The following is a 16674-nucleotide window of genomic DNA, read 5'->3' as shown; positions in this document are numbered from 1 at the left end:
ACGAAAAAATTAAATTAAAGGATAAAACGAAGCCCGGTCGTGGGGCTGAGCCATGTGCGTTACTGCGTGAGGCTACAAGCAAATCTCTGTTACACTGTGTGTGTGTGTGTGTTTTTTGCGCACCGTTGCTCATGCCCTTATATGCTAGACTTCATATCGTATCGAGGAAAGTTCACAAGTAAGAAGATGTCCCAAAGAGATGGAGGTCAAAATCTTTTCCAATATATAGTAAAATAAAATGTGGGACAAGTCGAGTCCCGACCCGTCAAATGATCCCATACTCTGACCCACACAGTATCTAGCTTGGACGCATGACTAATAAGAAAACACAGTACAAGAACCGTGAACATCCGATACACACACCTTTGTGTTCCAAGAAAGGAGTCCGTTTCCGCCTTGGATGATGTTGAAGTTGAAACCAGATGTGATTGCTCTCCTCTAGAACTAAAACCAAAGAAATAGATCACGAGGACCTCTTGGGAGGAGCCATGTTGTGGATGAGGGAGGTCGTCACTGCAAAAGCAAATACTTGCACCACTAGTCCTGCATCCATAGTTTGCAATACGCGTAAACAACTTATTATACTTCCACGTTGTTTTCAGCATTCTACATCACATTAAAGAAATTTACCAAGTGAAACAACACCGATATGTGAAACTTCCAGCTTTGATGTCGCCCACCGACTCAAATCTTTGATAACCTGTTCACATGCGCCATAAGTAACGTTTTTCATATATTCTGTAGAAGCTGGATACAATTTGACAAGACGATTACACTCAACGATTATTGAAATAATTATACAGAAAAGTCACATGTAATGTTCAATTTACAAGAATAATAATTTGTAATGTATTTAAGAAACCTTTCGAATTTCAACTGACAGAGGACTCAACATGTTTCCTTATGTGCATAGAGGGAAAGAGGCACCAAGATAGATTATTGAAACATTTCATAAGCCAAATACTACTTGTCATGAAAAGACTTAAGATTGTCGAGATATTATCCCTTTGTACGGAAGTGATCCAGTTATTCATGCATGGCCACAAATATAATGAAAGTGAATTTTGTGAAACTAATTGCTCAAATTCATATGGATATTAAGAATCATGATAAGTGTCTACAAATCAACTCCAAATCAGAAAAGTGACTTGAATATTAGGAGGGGGGGGGGGTGTCGACTTGGCCATTTTTCATGGTTATTATACGAGTTCAGCTTCAACTGACTTTCCTCATCACCAGATAAGTTTCATGCAACTTCCTTAACAAATTGACTTGTAGAGATCTGGATTTCAAAAAGCTCAAATACCACAGGATGGCTGTACACACTTACTGCACACTTTTTTGTCTATAGACGCACCAGGAAATAACTCAAGCACAGCGGAAAAGAAAGTTTTTTTCTGTGGAGAAATGGAGTTTTGTAACTCAAGCATAACCATCAATTTTATCTGGATAGGTAGCTAGTTTCTCTTCCTAAAAGATTCATAAGCACAACATATCAACAAAGGATACAGAAGAAGATATCATACCTTAAGTGAATTTTTACTCTGAAGCACAGAGAAAACTGAGATAATAACAGCAACCGAAGATCCAAACAAGTACAGCTTCAAAAGGCTAGCTAGGCTACGCTTTCGACCTTCACAACATCAATTGAGACAAAAAAAAAATCAAAATTAGACCCCGGCATCTGCATTGGGAATTACTAACTAACAAAGGATGTTTCAGCCTACCTAATTCTCCTATCAATAGAGAAACAAAGAAAATGACACTCGAAGAGACTGAAAGCCTATCAAGAGCTCCCCCTTCCATCGTAGGCAAAAATACAACTACCGCAGCAAGCAATTGAATAAAGCCCTGCAACAAATTCAGAAATCGAAATCACAGACAAAAATAAATCCTACAAATCTACAAGAACAAGAACAGAAACAACATTAAAGAGCAAAAGATGCAATGTTGCTGACATAAATCTAATGCTAATTGAATAAGAATTGTAGGCTTATTGCTTAAGCAAATGGATTGAACAATTAGCTGCCTTGTAAAAATTATGTACTGTATTTAACCCATTAATTCTTTATGAAAAAAAAGGAGAAACACAGATACATAACTAAAATTATAAAAGGAGAAATTTTGTTTGAATTTTGGCTTCTATTTCCCCCAATTTTACTCTATAACTCAAAATTAAACAATAAAATCAGCTAAAACCATAAAACCCTGAAATTACCTGGATAAATATCAGTTTGCTGAGGCGAGATTTTCCTTCAGCTACTCTTTGGTATCCTTCAAAATCAACATAGCATCGGAGATTACTAAAATTCCACAGCAGCAAAAACGCAATTCCCAAAATTTTCGAGAAAATCAACCAGGAAAAAAGGTGAATGATTTAAAAATGTGAGCTTACTGGAATCGACGACCATTCGATATGAAAAATCAGAGCCGTCGGTCCCCGATGGCCTCCCATTAACAGATTTTCTCTGACTCATTCCTTCCCCTTTTGTGCGGTTTAACTACTCTAATTGATCTTCAACTGCAATTGAAAATATATCAAGTAATCTGTATGTATATGTGTATATATTCAAAAGCATGAATACCGTGATGAAGAGAGCTTGAAGCAGAAATCGCGCGAGGAAGAAGATCGATCTGATTCTGTGGATTTCTTCCGATTTTGATGATATAAGTGTTGCATTTTACAATTTTATTTTTATACAATTTCTTGAATTTAAGTTATTTTAATGTGATTTGTTAATTTCTATGAATAAAATCCATTTATTCAGAAATTTGATCAAATTGTGGTTCTCAAACTACGATTTAGAAAAGAAAAGAATACTTATTAAGTAATAAAATTTTAATTTTTTCAATTATCTTGTTTACATATAGAACGGCATTTTTCATTAATGTTATTATTTATTTAAAATAAAAAGGGAAAGTGAAAGAAATAAAAAGAAAAAGGGAAACAATTATTTAATTAAAACTAATTTTAAAATTGTTATTATACTACCATTTTTTTAATAAACCCAATTAACGATGTGGAAGGAGTAGTACATATATTAAATGTCATTTTTCATTTTATTTTCAGTTTGATCTATTTGTGTGGGTGGGTCACGTTACAAGTCATAACAAAGATATTTAGGGTAACGTTTCTCTAAATTAATAAAATTCCATGATCACAAAGGTATATAAAAGAAAAATGATTACAAGCTCAAGAAACGTAGTAAATCTTGTTTTTGGTGAAACATAATTTGCAAAGATGGCAATGCTACAAGCAGAGTATTGTCAGGACTCTCTCCAAGCCAAGGTGTTCTAACTTGCATACTATGATGCTTTGTCCAGAAGTTGTATCGGAGAGAGGATGTTCGCCTTGCTCGTCTCCACAATGCAACCGTTCATAACCATTTCCTCCAGCATGAAATGTGCTTTCTCCAAATGGAACATGATGTCCAGCTCACACTGCAAAAAGTCCAAATGCAGTGACGAGGAGTCGAGACAACATAATCTGCTTAGGGGGGATTATGAACTTACCACATTGCCAAAATGACGATCCATAGTTTCGACTAAGAGGTGTATAAATTCCAAAATAGCGAGTTCATTCTGCAAAAAACATAACCAAACAAGGAGATGAGTTCATTTTGATATAGTTACAAGCAAAGTTGCTCACTCACATATTAGATGTAATGTTTTACACGAGCTTAGCACCAAATTCTGTGAGCCGTCTCTAAACTTAAGGTTAATTTACTCAAGCCAGAGAAAACAGTTTCCGAAGCTTGATGGAGTTTCTCAATGTAGTTAAATACCTTTGAGCTTGTTTTGATTACTAGAAAAATGTAAACACAAAAAGACCTAGAGTAAGTAACAAGAGCAAACTAATGTACATCTCAAGTTGCATAAAGTTACTTCCACAAATCTGAGATTCCACATGTCTTTCATTGTCTATATTATTTGTTCTCTGAAGGAATAAAATGCAATAAAAATAAACAAGATACTATTGTGCTGAGGGTATAAGTTAGCCACACAACTTGACAAACACATGGTTATTCTGACATGTATCAAATGCTTCTCAAATTACATGACCTTGGTACGTGGATAAAGATCCTATGTATGAAGTCTAAGATGATGCTTCGTAATACCATCAATAGTAGTAACCACATTTGGGGCTTTCACATCATCTACATGATTACATCAGAAAGCTGTCCATAACAACCAAGAGACTTTTTCTTTCGGTACTTTATTAGCCAGTAATTGTTAGTTGATAAATAGCGTGGTGAAGAACCATAACTTTAGCTGGAAGAAATGCAATTCATGTTCTAAATCATCAACAAAGTTATATGCAGATGTTCACTCAGATATCCTAGAAGAATGAGGAAACAACCTTCATCAGATTCCACTTACTCTCCGTTTATTTTCTTTCTTTGAGAAAATAGACCACTCGATACGCAAACTACATCTCCACTAATATTCAAGTCAAACAACTCACTGTAGTCCACACACTTCATATATATTGAATTGAGCAACCATAAAATTTTAGACTTTATCTTCACATTCAGTTGCATCATATAATTCGATTCTGGAAGACAAAGGCATTACAAGCTCAAGCAAATAAAGGCTAGGCAGTAAGACTTTCTAGTAAACAGACAATAAGACTTCTTTTTATAGTTAAGAGACAGAATGGCTTACTTCTTCATTGTCTACTCCAACCAGGAAAAACAGTGATGCATATCGCCTATACACCACTTTGTAGTTCCGATGCTCAACAAATGAACACTGTTTGATACAGAAACAAAATAAGCTTGCAGCAACAGAACCCAAGTCACACACAGGAAAAAAAATTTTAAAAATTTAGAGAGAGCAAAGAGGAAGAATGAGAATAAGAAATCGAAAGAATTGTGTTTTCCTCCAATTATGCAATATCAACAACCCATGAGGGAAAATATTTATTTTTTTCTAATACAAAAATGTTCTGCAATCAGCAGGAGAATTCCAGTACATATTGAGGTAAAGAACAAGGGCAACTTCGTTAGCAGACAATGACACAAATTAATTAACAATTAACTATATCTGATGGAAAATTTTAAACTGCGAAAGTCGCATAGGAATAAATCCCTTCAGCAAAGATGAAATTTAATCCCCAGAAACAACTCTAGCCTTTAGCAAGACCCAGTAATGATGCAATAGCCACCAATCAACCTTATACTTTAACCTATCTAGATCTCCTACCAAGCTGCTTCATGGTTGAGTTTTTCAATGTATATACAATAAACAGACCTCATTCAGTTACATTAGATCGCTTAAAAATTTAAGGCAACTCAAAATGCAGCTTCATACTGATCAAGCCTCGAGAATTACATGTCAAACTAATAAAAAAAATCTTCTTTGCAACAAAATCTCCAATCACAGCCACTTAAAAATCAATTCAACCGATCAAACTTCCACCGATCGATGTGGTTTCTAACAAATCGCCTCGATCAAGCAATTTCCGGTGACATATCAATTAAAGTCAATCAAATGGCAAATTCATTAAATTCAGCTACGGTTTCACTAACTGATCGGGAAAAGGAAATCATAAACTCGGAATTGCGAAGGAATTTACCAGAATACATAATAACGATTAAAAATTCAGGAGAAAATACGAGAGAGGGATACCTGCTGCTCGTTGCGGGTGAGGCATTTGCGAACGATTTCGCCTTCGAGTGCTCGTCGCTCTTCGATGTTAAGGTATTCGTAGTACTGTGCTAGACGAGTCTGCCCTTGCTTGTTCACCATTAATACGAATCTGATCCCCATTATTGGCCTTCTCCTCTTCCAATTTCTGCAAATCTTTCTACTGCCACAGGTGAAAGAAATTTCCCAGCCAGATTTGAGCTTCCTATTTCTTCTCCATATTTTGTAATTTCGGTTTCAGCCCCTCAACTATTCATTTATTCATGTATTTACCAAATAAATCAGGAATTAGCTCATTTGGTCTTATACAATTGTTTTATACAAGTAAATATTTATAGTTTTTGTGTAGATATCCTTTTGAATAATATTTTTATGAATGAAACTTAAAATAATAAAACTAGAGGTTTATTATCTAAATACTCTATGATTATGATATTCAAAGTGAAATGTATAAATACGACGCTCTTGTCGATTAGACATGCGAGTACGAATAAAAATCTCTCTACCGTTATTATATGAAAGACTGTTTTGCTCTTTAAAATCATCAATCGTATTCCACATGTACTTTACTCGTATGAATCTTTTGATTTACAATTATGCAATTGTGAATTATTTTTTTAAAAGGCCATCATAGATGCATGTCTTAGTTGAGTTATCAATAAATTGCTCTAAAATAAAATGTAATGTATCACAACGAGAACCTGATAAAACATTTAGCTATATCAAATTTTTTTAACCAACATACGTTATAGATTATTTTTTTTAATATATAAATTGTGTAATTATAACGTGTTGGGAGAATTTAAATTGATGACCCAAATATCACATAGGCGATAACTCGATTGCCATAATGCCATGTAGACAGTAATTAATTCTTGAATCAATTTGTATCCATTACTATAGGTTAACTTGAAATTTTCATGAAATAATGATTAAATCTTTTGTAAAAATTGTGTAAGTATCCCATTTAGTGACTGAATGTATAATAATAACACTGAGATAGAATTAAATTTATTGAATAAGTTTTTTTTGTATGAATTGTCTAATTATCTGAGGTCGCACGTGTAAATCCAAGAGAGAAAGATGAACTTGTCACGTGCGGGGATCCTGATTCTCCGTCGTCGCGCTTGAGCTATTCTTCTCAAACTCTCACCATTTCTCCTTCTCTCACATCTTCACCTTTTTCGATTCCCACCGATCGAAGTCATCCCCTCTCCAAGCATGTACAGAACGGCGTCGTCTCGACTCAGGGCTATCAAGGTCTGCATTTTCATTTTCTCCCCCTCTTTTAACCCGATCACCAATTCATCAAACAATGCCCCGCATTCGCTGATTGTTTTTCGTTATGTGTTAGTTATCCCCCCCGTTCTATTGTTTAGATCTGAAAACTGCTCAGTGATGAATCACAGATGTTAATTTGTGGCTGATCGCGTTTTACTCTGAATTTGGAGATGAAAAATTCCAGCTGCCTGTAAAATTGATTGGAACTTTATGATTTGTGCTTAGTTTTAGCTCCCTTAAGCTGCTAATAGCTTGATCATGTTATATGCGCCAGATTCCTAAAACAGAATGATATTGGGAGAGAAATAGTCTTTACAATAAATTAGCTGATTCTGTTGTTAAAGTTGATTTTGTTGCCTAGTAATGGATAATTTATCTCAATAATTCAATTGCTTAGAATAAAAAGCTAATCTTCAGTTTTCTGCTGTGTCAAGTGCTGTTGGTTTTCTAGTTTTTAGAAATATGAAATTCCTTTATAGCGAAAAATTCTTATCCGACAGTGTTATATTTTCATGCACAGAGATGCTAGGATGTATTTTCAATAATATTACAGTCCTGCTGCTTCATTTTCTTTGTGTTAAGTGTTATTTAGAGGAGGTTGTTAGTACTTCCGAATCATCTACAAAGAAAATCGATGGATTTAGTTTTCGTTTTTTACATGGTAGGCCAGAACAGGGTGTAGAGGATTGGCTAGATATGCAAGTACAAGTGCTTCTGCAATTAAGTCATCTTCACTTCCACCACTAGACGTTCCACTTGAGAGTATTGTACTTCCGCCTCCGTTGCCAGACTCTGTTGAGCTTGGGAAGACCAAGATAACCACTCTTCCAAATGGCCTCAGAATTGCTTCAGAAACATCAGTGGTAGGGGTTGATACTGTGTTTATTCATCTCTATCGGGTTTTATTCATCCACCTTCCACTCCCCATCCCATTTTCTTCATTTTAAAATTCTGGTGAATGGTGATCAATTAAGCTTCTTGATCAGAGCTCTGCAGCCTCGATTGGATTATATGTCGATGCTGGATCAATCTATGAAAGTCCAGCTTCTTATGGAGCCACACATCTCCTGGAGCGTATGGCCTTTAAAACTACCTTTAATCGGAGCCACTTGCGCGTTGTGCGAGAAGTTGAGGCAATCGGTGGCAATATAACTGCATCCTCCTCTCGGGAGCGTATGAGTTACACCTTTGGTGCACTAAAAACATATGTACCTCAGATGGTTGAGCTTCTTGTTGACTGTGTTAGAAACCAAGCTTTGTTGGATTGGGAAGTTAATGAACAGGTATATTTGTTTGTCTTCTTAGGCTCACTGCCCCCTCTGTTTGGATATTGCAATTTGATACTGATATGCCCTCCACAGCTCCTCAAGATGCGTGCTGAGATTAGTGAATGCTCCAAAAACCCTCACCACCTGCTTCTGGAGGCTATTCATTCAACTGGTTACTCTGGTGCGTATGCAAATAGCCTTTTGGCTTCAGAAGCAGCAGTTAGCAGGTTGAATAGCAATGTTTTGGAGAACTTTGTTTCTGTAAGTCCTGAATATCATATTTTTTCTTCTTTCACTCCCTTTGATCGTAATTTGTTTGCATTTGATTTTATTTTTCTCTAATTGGTTTACATATCTGATTTTATGTGGTTTAGGAACATTACACTGCCCCTAGGATTGTTCTTGCTGCATCAGGTGTTGAGCATGAAAAACTGTTAGAATATGCCGAACCACTTCTATCTGATATGCCTAAAGATTCTAAGTCTGTGCCTGCAAAGCCAACATACACCGGAGGAGATTTTCGCCGTCAAGGTGATTCAGGGGTGTGTACCAGCAATATCCTGGATAACCTATGTATTTTTCATTTTTTATTTCCTGCCAAATTCTTTGACTGTCGATTTTGGAAATAAGGCTTTAATACATCATTTTGAATGCATGAGCAGTTGACTCACTTTGCTATGGCCTTTGAACTTCCCGGTGGCTGGACTAAGGAGAAGGATGCTATGACATTGACCGTTCTTAAGGTTCGCTTGCTCATTTGGACTATCCTTAATTTAACCTCAACTGCTCTTTCCTTCAGAAGAAATGGGCGATGGGATAATTCTGATTTTCATCTTGTAAGAAGACCCTTTTTGTGTTAATCTTGTAGATGCTCATGGGCGGAGGTAGATCTTTCTCAGCTGGTAGCCCTTTCTCAGCTAGTGGTCCTGGAAAGGCGGTGTACCTGACATCAGGTATTATCTGCTCTTAATACTTTGAAACTAAGTTGGGAAACTCTTGTTTAACCAAAAATCTTTAGTTGAGTCGTGTTTAAACTTTAGATGCATGTGTTGTTTAGTTACTTTGTGTGCTGAAAAAGACTCTTCTGGCAACATCTTATAATGTTATGTGTCTAGGTCAATTGAAATGCCAATAAAACACCAATAAGTTGTCTTAAATTTTTCTGTAATCACTTTTATTTCAAATAGAGTTTCATGCGTTCTCATCTTTAATGATAAGCAGGTCTCGGTCCCTTGAAAGAGCATCCTCAGATCCGATCATCTTCTGCTTTCAGCAGTATCTACAATCACACTGGACTATTTGGAATTCAAGCTACTGCTGTAAGGAATATTTTTGATTTTCGAGTCTTTTTAAGCTCTGAAGGAATATAAGAAACTGCTTTATTTGTTCAGTACTTGTATTGTGTTTTGGGTGGTAGATTTCTTGTTTCTGGTCAATTTTGAAGCTAAACTGATGAAACTACGCCTTTGAGTACAGGAAACTAAATCTGCGCCAGAGGCTATGGATATTGTCTGCAGAGAACTACTTGCTGTGACTTCTCCAGGTGATGGTGAATATCTTTCATTCAGTGGAACGAATCCCACTATTTATCAAAGCCCTTGTTTTATGATTACTGCTGATTGTGAAAGCTTTCCAGTTCATATGTTTGTTTTCTTATGCATCATGTATTCACACTGAACTTATCTTCCTTTGAGTATCGTAGTTGATAAACTAAAGCTAACTCGTGCAAAACAAGCAACAAAATCTGCCATTTTGATGAACTTGGAATCCAGAGTATGCGATCTCGCCTTGCATCAGTGCTTTTAAACCTTTCATATGGATGTGTGCCAAATTTTCAACTTATTTGTCCGGGTTATCATTGCAGGTGAACGCATCTGAAGACATCGGTAAACAAATTTTGACATATGGAGAGAGGTGTGTGTCAATTAGTAACTACAGTAGTTTCTTTCAAACTTATAGCTTGCTTCAATTCCACGAAATTGCTTGATTGTCTCTGGTTTTTTTTTTGGTTTTGTAAAACATTAAGAGTATCTCTCTCTTTATGCGCAGAAAACCCGTGGAGCAATACCTGAACGCTGTTGATCAAATCACGGCCAATGATATTGTTACCGTTGCAAAAAAGCTTTTCAGTTCTCCCCTTACATTGGCATGTTATGGCGATGGTAACTAAAATTTTCTCAATATTTCTTCTTCCTTGTATTTAAGCATTCGATATATCTCATGCCCTCCTCGTATATGCAGTGCATCACCTTCCATGCTACGATGCTGTTAGCAAAAGGTTCAGCCGCATTTAAGTCACCCTTGTTAATGCTGAGATCAGAGAACTGATCGGAGAAGCTCCCCCTTGTCCCCGGTTTCTGGTGGCGTTTTTTGAAGACGAAGAACGGCCTTACCATATAAGAGAAAATAAGGATGCTTTGCTGAAACAATAATTGGCGTACATATTTGCATAAATCACTGTTGTTCCTGATTCATTATACTACATGATTTGTAGTTTACATAGAAAATTTATGATTTTGAGTGATTGATCTCTCATTGTCTTAACTTGTCATATGGAATAAACATTTATATAATACAATTAAGTAATTGTATTTTTCTGGATATTGGCATTGCATCATATTTGATGAGGCATAACAATCAATGTAGCATCCAATAAAACATCGTATTCAACATTTACAACCAGTGATCAAATAAATAAATGAATGAAAAATCAATATGAAAGAACAAAAAGAATCTATACAATTTGAGTATGTGTGACATCATTTCAAGAAAAAAAATCCTTTCTCACCAAAGAATCAATGAATACAAAATAAACCTCCAAAAAACCTACTCCTCACTCACAAGTCTTCATTGTGCGAACCGTTTGAAGAATAAAAAGACTAGTTTGTCCTCCACACACAATCTTTTTTTTTCTCTCTACGAATATTATTTTCTGCGTCCGACACTGTACTCAAAGGAACAAATCATCGCCGTCGCCACTAAACTCCTTCCTTAGCTTGTGCGAGAATAGGCGGCAAGCGTCCACGCTGAGGTCCACTGCGGCCGAGAGCGCGACGAATAGAGCGGCATCGGCCATGCACGTGACGTGGTGCGCGGCCACTTGAACCGCCGGTTTACTGACCCTCCCTTCCCCTTCGACGGTCGACCCCATCACGAACCCTCTCACGGGCGACATCGCGCTCAGGGCGCAGTCCTTGCTCGAGTCGTCGATGCAGAACCCGCCGCCCTTCTTCGCGCTCATCGTCCCCTGGGCGATGGGGATCCCGCCGGTCTCGGCCACGAGCTCAAACTTGTAGCCGAGGCCGTCGGTGGCCCCCCTCTCGCGCCACGCCTCGAGGCGGCCCCACGGCTTCCAGCTGCTGATCGAGACCCCGTTCGGCCGCAGGATCAGCCACGCCCCGGGATTCGAGCGGGAGACGCGGTCGGACCCTGCGGACGGGACGAACGGGGTGATCATGGAAGCGGCCGCCACGGCCGAGCCCGAGAGGTCGTAGACTATGATCATCCACCCTTTGCGCTCTCTGCCTACTCTGTCTTTGTGGCCAGAGAGGGTTCTTCTCAGCCACCCTCTGTTGTTGTTAATGTTGAAATCAGTTGGAAGCGATCTGTTGAAATTTAATTTCCACACAATGATTGCAACTGTCAGTACCGGCTTTCGGAACGAAAAAGGCGCACACAAACGAACGCAACGATACACAATAAATGAAGCAACTGCTAATTTGTGATCCTTATCCTGTCCTTAAGGATCACAAATTAGCAATTGCAAATCTTACGTGCCTGGCCCCAATGAGTCAGACAATAATATTATTTTCTGCGTCCGCTGCTGACGACAAACCCAAGTCATATAAAATGTACACTAGTTAGATAATAATAAATGCATATGAAGGTAAAATAGTTAAAAGAAGATTGAGTTTAGGACAAGATCTTTGCACATGGAAAAAGAGAATCGACGGTGGTTGCATATTAAGACAGTTAATTAACTAACCACAAGCCTTTAATTTTTGTCTGTTTGACCACACATTTATCAGATCCCAACAGCAAATTAATTAGCAGATTTAGCGATGAAGCAAGCTTCAGAATCTTCATTAAAACTAGTAGCACCACTCTTTTTTTTATAATCGATTTTGTCTCTCTTCCATAAACCAAATTCATATATATTTCAAACTTTTTAGATACCTAAATTAACAAAAAATAATTTGTTTGTTATCTAATTGAAACCATGGTAAAGTAGTTAATGTGAAACATAGCTAATAGTATATCTAAATAAAATGTGGACAATTAAATTTATTACTACTATCCGATTTTCAGTCATTTTATCATAACATTTGAAATTTTTATCAAATCCATCTCTAACATTTAATAATTGTATCAGCACTGCTTCAATTTTGTCAAGTTTCCAATTCTATCATTTTTATTCTTTAATCATATCACAAAACTCTTCAGTTTTAGTCAATTTTTATCATCCAAAAATCAAGATAAAATTGATAAATTTCAAAGTTTAGAAATAATTAAAAAATCACTAAAAGTCCAGAAATATATTCTCTCTGTTAACACAATCCCTTACTAAATCATGAACATTTATTCTTACCAAAAAAAATATGAATATTCACTCTAATTTTTCAATAATGCTACTCCCTCCGTCCACGAATAAGAGTCTCGTTTTTCCATTTTGGTCCGTTCACGAATAAGAGTCCCGGTTCATAATTACCATAAATGGTAAAGAGACCTCACATTCCACTAACTCATTCCACTAACTCATTCCACTCGCATATAATTTAAAACTAATATATACAAGTGGGACCCCTGTTCCAATAACTTTCTTCCACCCACTTTTCTTAACATTTCTTAAAATCAGCGCCATTTGAAAATGAGACTCTTAATCGTGGACGGGGGGAGAATTTAACACAAAAAAGTACTCCCTCCGTCCCAGATAATTCGGGTCACTTTGACCGGGCACGGGTTTTAAGAATTGTAATGAAAAGTGAGTTAAAAAAGTTAGTGGAATGTGAGTCCTACCTTCATATATTAGTTTTATAATAAAATGTGAGTATGAGTGAGTCAGTGTAATATGGGATCCACTACCAAAAATGATAAAAGTGAAATGGACAAATTATGTGGAACGGACCGAAATGAAAAACTGAGAGGAATTATCCGGGGACGGAGGGAGTAATTAAAGTGGGACCACGAACATTTCTTGAAAAATAAGGAAATAAAAAGAAATTCCAGATAGGATTATACTAATAATAACTGCCAGAGAGGCATGCAACGGCAGCGGGTCCCACAAACACACAACACGGCCCACGTTAGCAGACTTAATCTCTAAAACAGAAAAAGTGCGCCGGAGGTGCGTACTACGTACCGTGATCTGTTGCTCCGGTCCGCCGTGAACTTGCAGCTGAAAACCGGCTGGCGAATATTCCCCTGAATCTGGAACACCACCGGGCTGCACTCCGGTTCGCCCCCGAACTGGAACACGTACCTCGGGTCCGGCTCGGAGCGGACCGCGACGTGCAGCCGGGCCTCCCCGCCCCCGCCGAGCTTCATCCACCCGCCGTGGTGCGCGCACGCGCGCCCCTGCGCGTGGGTCAAGTCGACGGGGAGCCGCAGCGTCCTCAGCAGCTTCCCGCTGGCGACGCCGCACGTGCGGCCCGTGCGCCCCGCGAAGACCCTGATCTTCAGGGCCAGCACGGGCCTGCCGCACGCCAGGAGGCCCCGCAGGGCCTCCGGCCCGATGTCGAACGACGCTGCCGCCGCGCCGGAGAATGTCTCCGGCGCGGCGGCGGCGGCGGCGGCGGCGGAGGAGGTGATGAGGGGGAGGGGGGAATGGTGGGAGGGGAAGTTTTTGATTTTGAGGGTGGCGTAGCATGGGGTGGAGGAGGGGTGGATGCCGGAGCCGGAGGGGCGGGCGGCGGCGGCGAGCTGGAGGGCGAGGGATTCCACGGTTAGGCGGACGAAGGGGCATGGATCCATGGCTGGAAAATTGTGTGTGTTTTTTTGGTGAGGTTTCGGAGAAATTTATGAATGTGTGTGTGTTTTTTTTTCTTTTTATGTGTGTATGAAATGGGATGTGTGAAAGTGGAATAGTTATAGGCTTGAGAAGGGATGCAACTAGAAATGATCATTTTCGATATCTCGGCACGATATGTATAGAGTGAGTCCACTTGTGATATCGTGTTAGTTTATTACTCTTTCTGTCCCAGATAATTTGGGACACTTTGACTCGGCACGGATTTTAAGAAATGTAATGGAAAGTGAGTTGAAAAAGTTGGTGGAATATGGATCCTACTTTTAAAGTACTCCCTCCGTCCCCGAATACTTGACACGGTTTGACCCGGCACGGGTTTTAAGAAATGTAATGGAATGTGTGTTGAAAAAGTTGGTGGGATGTGGGTCCTACTTTTAAAGTATTAGTTTTTTAATAAATGTGAGTAGGAATGAGTTAGTGGAATATGGGGTCCACTACCAAAAATGGAAAAAGTGAACTGTGTTAAGTATTCGGGGACGGACCGAAATGGCAAACTGTGTCAAGTATTCGGGGACAAAGGGAGTATTAGTTTTATAATAAAATGTGAGTAGGAATGAGTTAGTGGAATATGAGATCCACTACCAAAAATGGTAAAAGTGAAGTGAGACCAATTATGTGGGACGGTCCGAAATAGAATACTGGGTCGAATTATCTGGGACAGAGGGAGTAATTGGGAGTATTTAATTTGTACTATTGTTAGTGAGGGTTTTTACTATTGGTGGAATCTTGGAGATTGAGTTACTTTTTAAAGTTTTATTCTAGGCTTTTTACAAAGTTTTGTAGTGACTTACACTCCTAGGATTTTGATACCTAATTTTCAAGTGTAGTAGCAGTGATTCTCGTGCGTAGAAATGTCTTCGGGGAGAAACTAAGAATAAACGAAGAGGTTAGAGCTTCTGACGAAAAGCTTGAAAATGATTCAGAGGTAAACAGAGCAGATCTCGTTCTTTTGTTTGACCTTGCTTTTTGTGCCGGCTCGTGTCTTGTTCATGGGAGCAACTTGGGTATCTGTCTTGAGTGTTGTGCTATCTCCGCTAGCTTTTCTCTTTATTCTCTTGTTGGGTTTGAGCTTGATGTATGTGTTTATGGTTTTGGCTTAGTTGTCGATTAGTTTTTTTGCTTTAATTTGTCTTTTGTGTAGCGTTTTTTTTACGTTCGAACAGTAGCTCGCCACGATTGCAGGCTTGAGCATGTGTTTTGCCTCATAAATATCGTTTTTTGTTTATGTCCTAGCTTATTTTATCATGTTAGTTCGATTTATTCTATTTTTTGTGTTTTATTTTTCGCATTCTCCTATTTATCACGTGTTCAAAAATTAGTACCAATTATTGTTGTATGTAAAGTGACCATGGAGTTGGCACATCGTTTGTAATGCATTTAATTCTTACGTTGATATCTTATCAAATGCATATTGTGTTGCGCCTTTCACTCCATGTTAAATAGCTTTACTTATAATTCTGTAAAAATTTCAAATTAAATAAAACTCTGAAAGATAATCCCATCACTAAGACTCTACTAATAAAAAGACCTGATGACTCTATAAATAACTAAATTCAAATCGATGTCAAGTTGTCTGTCACGTTGAATAGAAAATTATTTTGGAATATATATTTACTTCATGAAGAAACAAGTGCAGTATTACTTCATGAAGAAATAAATGTTTCATGATTAATCCGTCCGGATTAAATGAACTTGCTAGCTAGTTTTGAGGTATTTAATTTTCCCAATTTATGATGGGATGATTATGCATAAAAAATAGTACAACTTGAACTCATTTTATAATTTAAAATGTAATTTTCATGAATTGCCTTACAACTTTTAAATTTTGATGCAATTCGATCAAATTAATTTTCTGTAAATTGTATTATCAGTTTTAGTTTTCACCCTTTTCTTATTTGTCAAAGGTTTGAAGAATTTCTAGATAATAATCAATTGAATGATAGGGAATTTTTGATTTAAAATAAACGATTGTATGATGATTGTTAGAAAATACGTTTATTTTCATAAATATTCCATTAATGATTGACATATACGATGACTTTATTCTTGTTTTGAGGTAACATATACATGACTTAAATAGCTAAACAATGATACCTTATAATTCGTGACAAGAAAATGTACATAAAATTAGAAAAAAAGTTCTAATAATAGTGAGATATTCTTCACCTAATTAAAGTGGGATATCAGCTAACTAAATCGATAGGTTGCAAATTATATTGTCTAAATATTTTTTGTTTTAAAATTGTAAAAATTGCTGAAGCCAAAAAAATAAAATAAAAATTGATGTAAGTGTGAGCTATGAATATAATTATTACCAAGTGAAGTGATTTTTATTGACGAGAATATAAATGAATAATTTAGACGAGAAATTGGAGAGATATGAGTTTCACCTGACCCCTAAACAGCTAATACAACGGCTGGCATCACGTTGCCAATCACCAAATTCTTTTT

The 16674-nt window shown here is 37.6% G+C and overlaps 4 protein-coding genes across 5 annotated transcripts; 1 reads left to right on the top strand and 3 right to left on the bottom strand.

Annotated features, from left to right (window-relative positions):
* Nucleotides 1-200: 200 nt before the first annotated feature.
* LOC125196789 (jagunal-like protein) lies at nucleotides 201-2722 on the bottom strand. Its single transcript, XM_048095413.2, has 7 exons — nucleotides 2586-2722; nucleotides 2396-2521; nucleotides 2219-2274; nucleotides 1728-1851; nucleotides 1527-1633; nucleotides 631-700; nucleotides 201-543 (listed from the first exon to the last, which is right to left on the bottom strand). Exons 2-7 carry the CDS (start codon nucleotides 2475-2477, stop codon nucleotides 464-466), a joined length of 519 nt encoding a protein of 172 aa, XP_047951370.1. The 5' UTR covers nucleotides 2478-2521; nucleotides 2586-2722; the 3' UTR covers nucleotides 201-463.
* A 397-nt stretch (nucleotides 2723-3119) lies between these two features.
* LOC125193365 (SNARE-like superfamily protein) lies at nucleotides 3120-5849 on the bottom strand. Its single transcript, XM_048091136.2, has 4 exons — nucleotides 5632-5849; nucleotides 4666-4752; nucleotides 3514-3582; nucleotides 3120-3441 (listed from the first exon to the last, which is right to left on the bottom strand). The coding sequence occupies exons 1-4, from the start codon at nucleotides 5770-5772 to the stop codon at nucleotides 3307-3309; spliced, it is 432 nt and encodes a 143-aa protein (XP_047947093.1). The 5' UTR covers nucleotides 5773-5849; the 3' UTR covers nucleotides 3120-3306.
* An 863-nt stretch (nucleotides 5850-6712) lies between these two features.
* Nucleotides 6713-10801, top strand: LOC125196087 (mitochondrial-processing peptidase subunit alpha-like). Of its 2 annotated transcripts, none has more exons than XM_048094454.2 (13): nucleotides 6713-6909; nucleotides 7596-7793; nucleotides 7917-8213; nucleotides 8292-8459; nucleotides 8573-8740; nucleotides 8861-8941; nucleotides 9067-9151; nucleotides 9420-9517; nucleotides 9675-9747; nucleotides 9901-9971; nucleotides 10063-10112; nucleotides 10248-10360; nucleotides 10440-10801. In XM_048094454.2, exons 1-13 carry the CDS (start codon nucleotides 6871-6873, stop codon nucleotides 10490-10492), a joined length of 1494 nt encoding a protein of 497 aa, XP_047950411.2. In that variant the 5' UTR covers nucleotides 6713-6870; the 3' UTR covers nucleotides 10493-10801. The 2 variants fall into 2 exon arrangements, with proteins under 2 accessions (XP_047950411.2, XP_047950412.2); XM_048094455.2 differs by having other exon boundaries at nucleotides 6714-6909; nucleotides 9675-9741.
* Nucleotides 10802-10881: 80 nt separating this feature from the next.
* LOC125196088 (uncharacterized) lies at nucleotides 10882-14278 on the bottom strand. Its single transcript, XM_089057163.1, has 2 exons — nucleotides 13558-14278; nucleotides 10882-11803 (listed from the first exon to the last, which is right to left on the bottom strand). The coding sequence occupies exons 1-2, from the start codon at nucleotides 14166-14168 to the stop codon at nucleotides 11149-11151; spliced, it is 1266 nt and encodes a 421-aa protein (XP_088913289.1). The 5' UTR covers nucleotides 14169-14278; the 3' UTR covers nucleotides 10882-11148.
* Nucleotides 14279-16674: the final 2396 nt, after the last annotated feature.

The sequence above is a fragment of the Salvia hispanica genome, chromosome 4, assembly GCF_029641045.1.
Source record: "Salvia hispanica isolate PSC_SH4W2 chromosome 4, Shi_PSC_v1, whole genome shotgun sequence".
Taxonomy (NCBI): Eukaryota; Viridiplantae; Streptophyta; class Magnoliopsida; order Lamiales; family Lamiaceae; genus Salvia; species Salvia hispanica.
This window is presented reverse-complemented; position numbering and strand designations above follow the sequence as displayed.

Bases quoted from the DNA above. Each gene is read 5' to 3' on its own strand.
- LOC125196789 (XM_048095413.2), bottom strand. From the start codon at position 2,477: ATGAGTCAGAGAAAATCTGTTAATGGGAGGCCATCGGGGACCGACGGC. The intron at 2,275-2,395 runs GTAAGCTCACAT...TTGATTTTGAAG, and splicing joins TCGAATGGTCGTCGATTCCA to GATACCAAAGAGTAGCTGAA. The intron at 1,852-2,218 runs GTAATTTCAGGG...AATTTGTTGCAG, and splicing joins GCAAACTGATATTTATCCAG to GGCTTTATTCAATTGCTTGC.
- LOC125193365 (XM_048091136.2), bottom strand. From the start codon at position 5,772: ATGGGGATCAGATTCGTATTAATGGTGAACAAGCAAGGGCAGACTCGT. The intron at 3,583-4,665 runs GTAAGCCATTCT...TGTTTTTTGCAG, and splicing joins TTGGAGTAGACAATGAAGAA to AATGAACTCGCTATTTTGGA. The intron at 3,442-3,513 runs GTAAGTTCATAA...GACTTTTTGCAG, and splicing joins ATCGTCATTTTGGCAATGTG to TGTGAGCTGGACATCATGTT.
- LOC125196087 (XM_048094454.2), top strand. From the start codon at position 6,871: ATGTACAGAACGGCGTCGTCTCGACTCAGGGCTATCAAG. The intron at 6,910-7,595 runs GTCTGCATTTTC...TTTACATGGTAG, and splicing joins CTCGACTCAGGGCTATCAAG to GCCAGAACAGGGTGTAGAGG. The intron at 9,748-9,900 runs GTGAATATCTTT...TGAGTATCGTAG, and splicing joins TGTGACTTCTCCAGGTGATG to TTGATAAACTAAAGCTAACT.
- LOC125196088 (XM_089057163.1), bottom strand. From the start codon at position 14,168: ATGGATCCATGCCCCTTCGTCCGCCTAACCGTGGAATCCCTCGCCCTC. The intron at 11,804-13,557 runs GTACGTAGTACG...AAATTTCAACAG, and splicing joins GACCGGAGCAACAGATCACG to ATCGCTTCCAACTGATTTCA.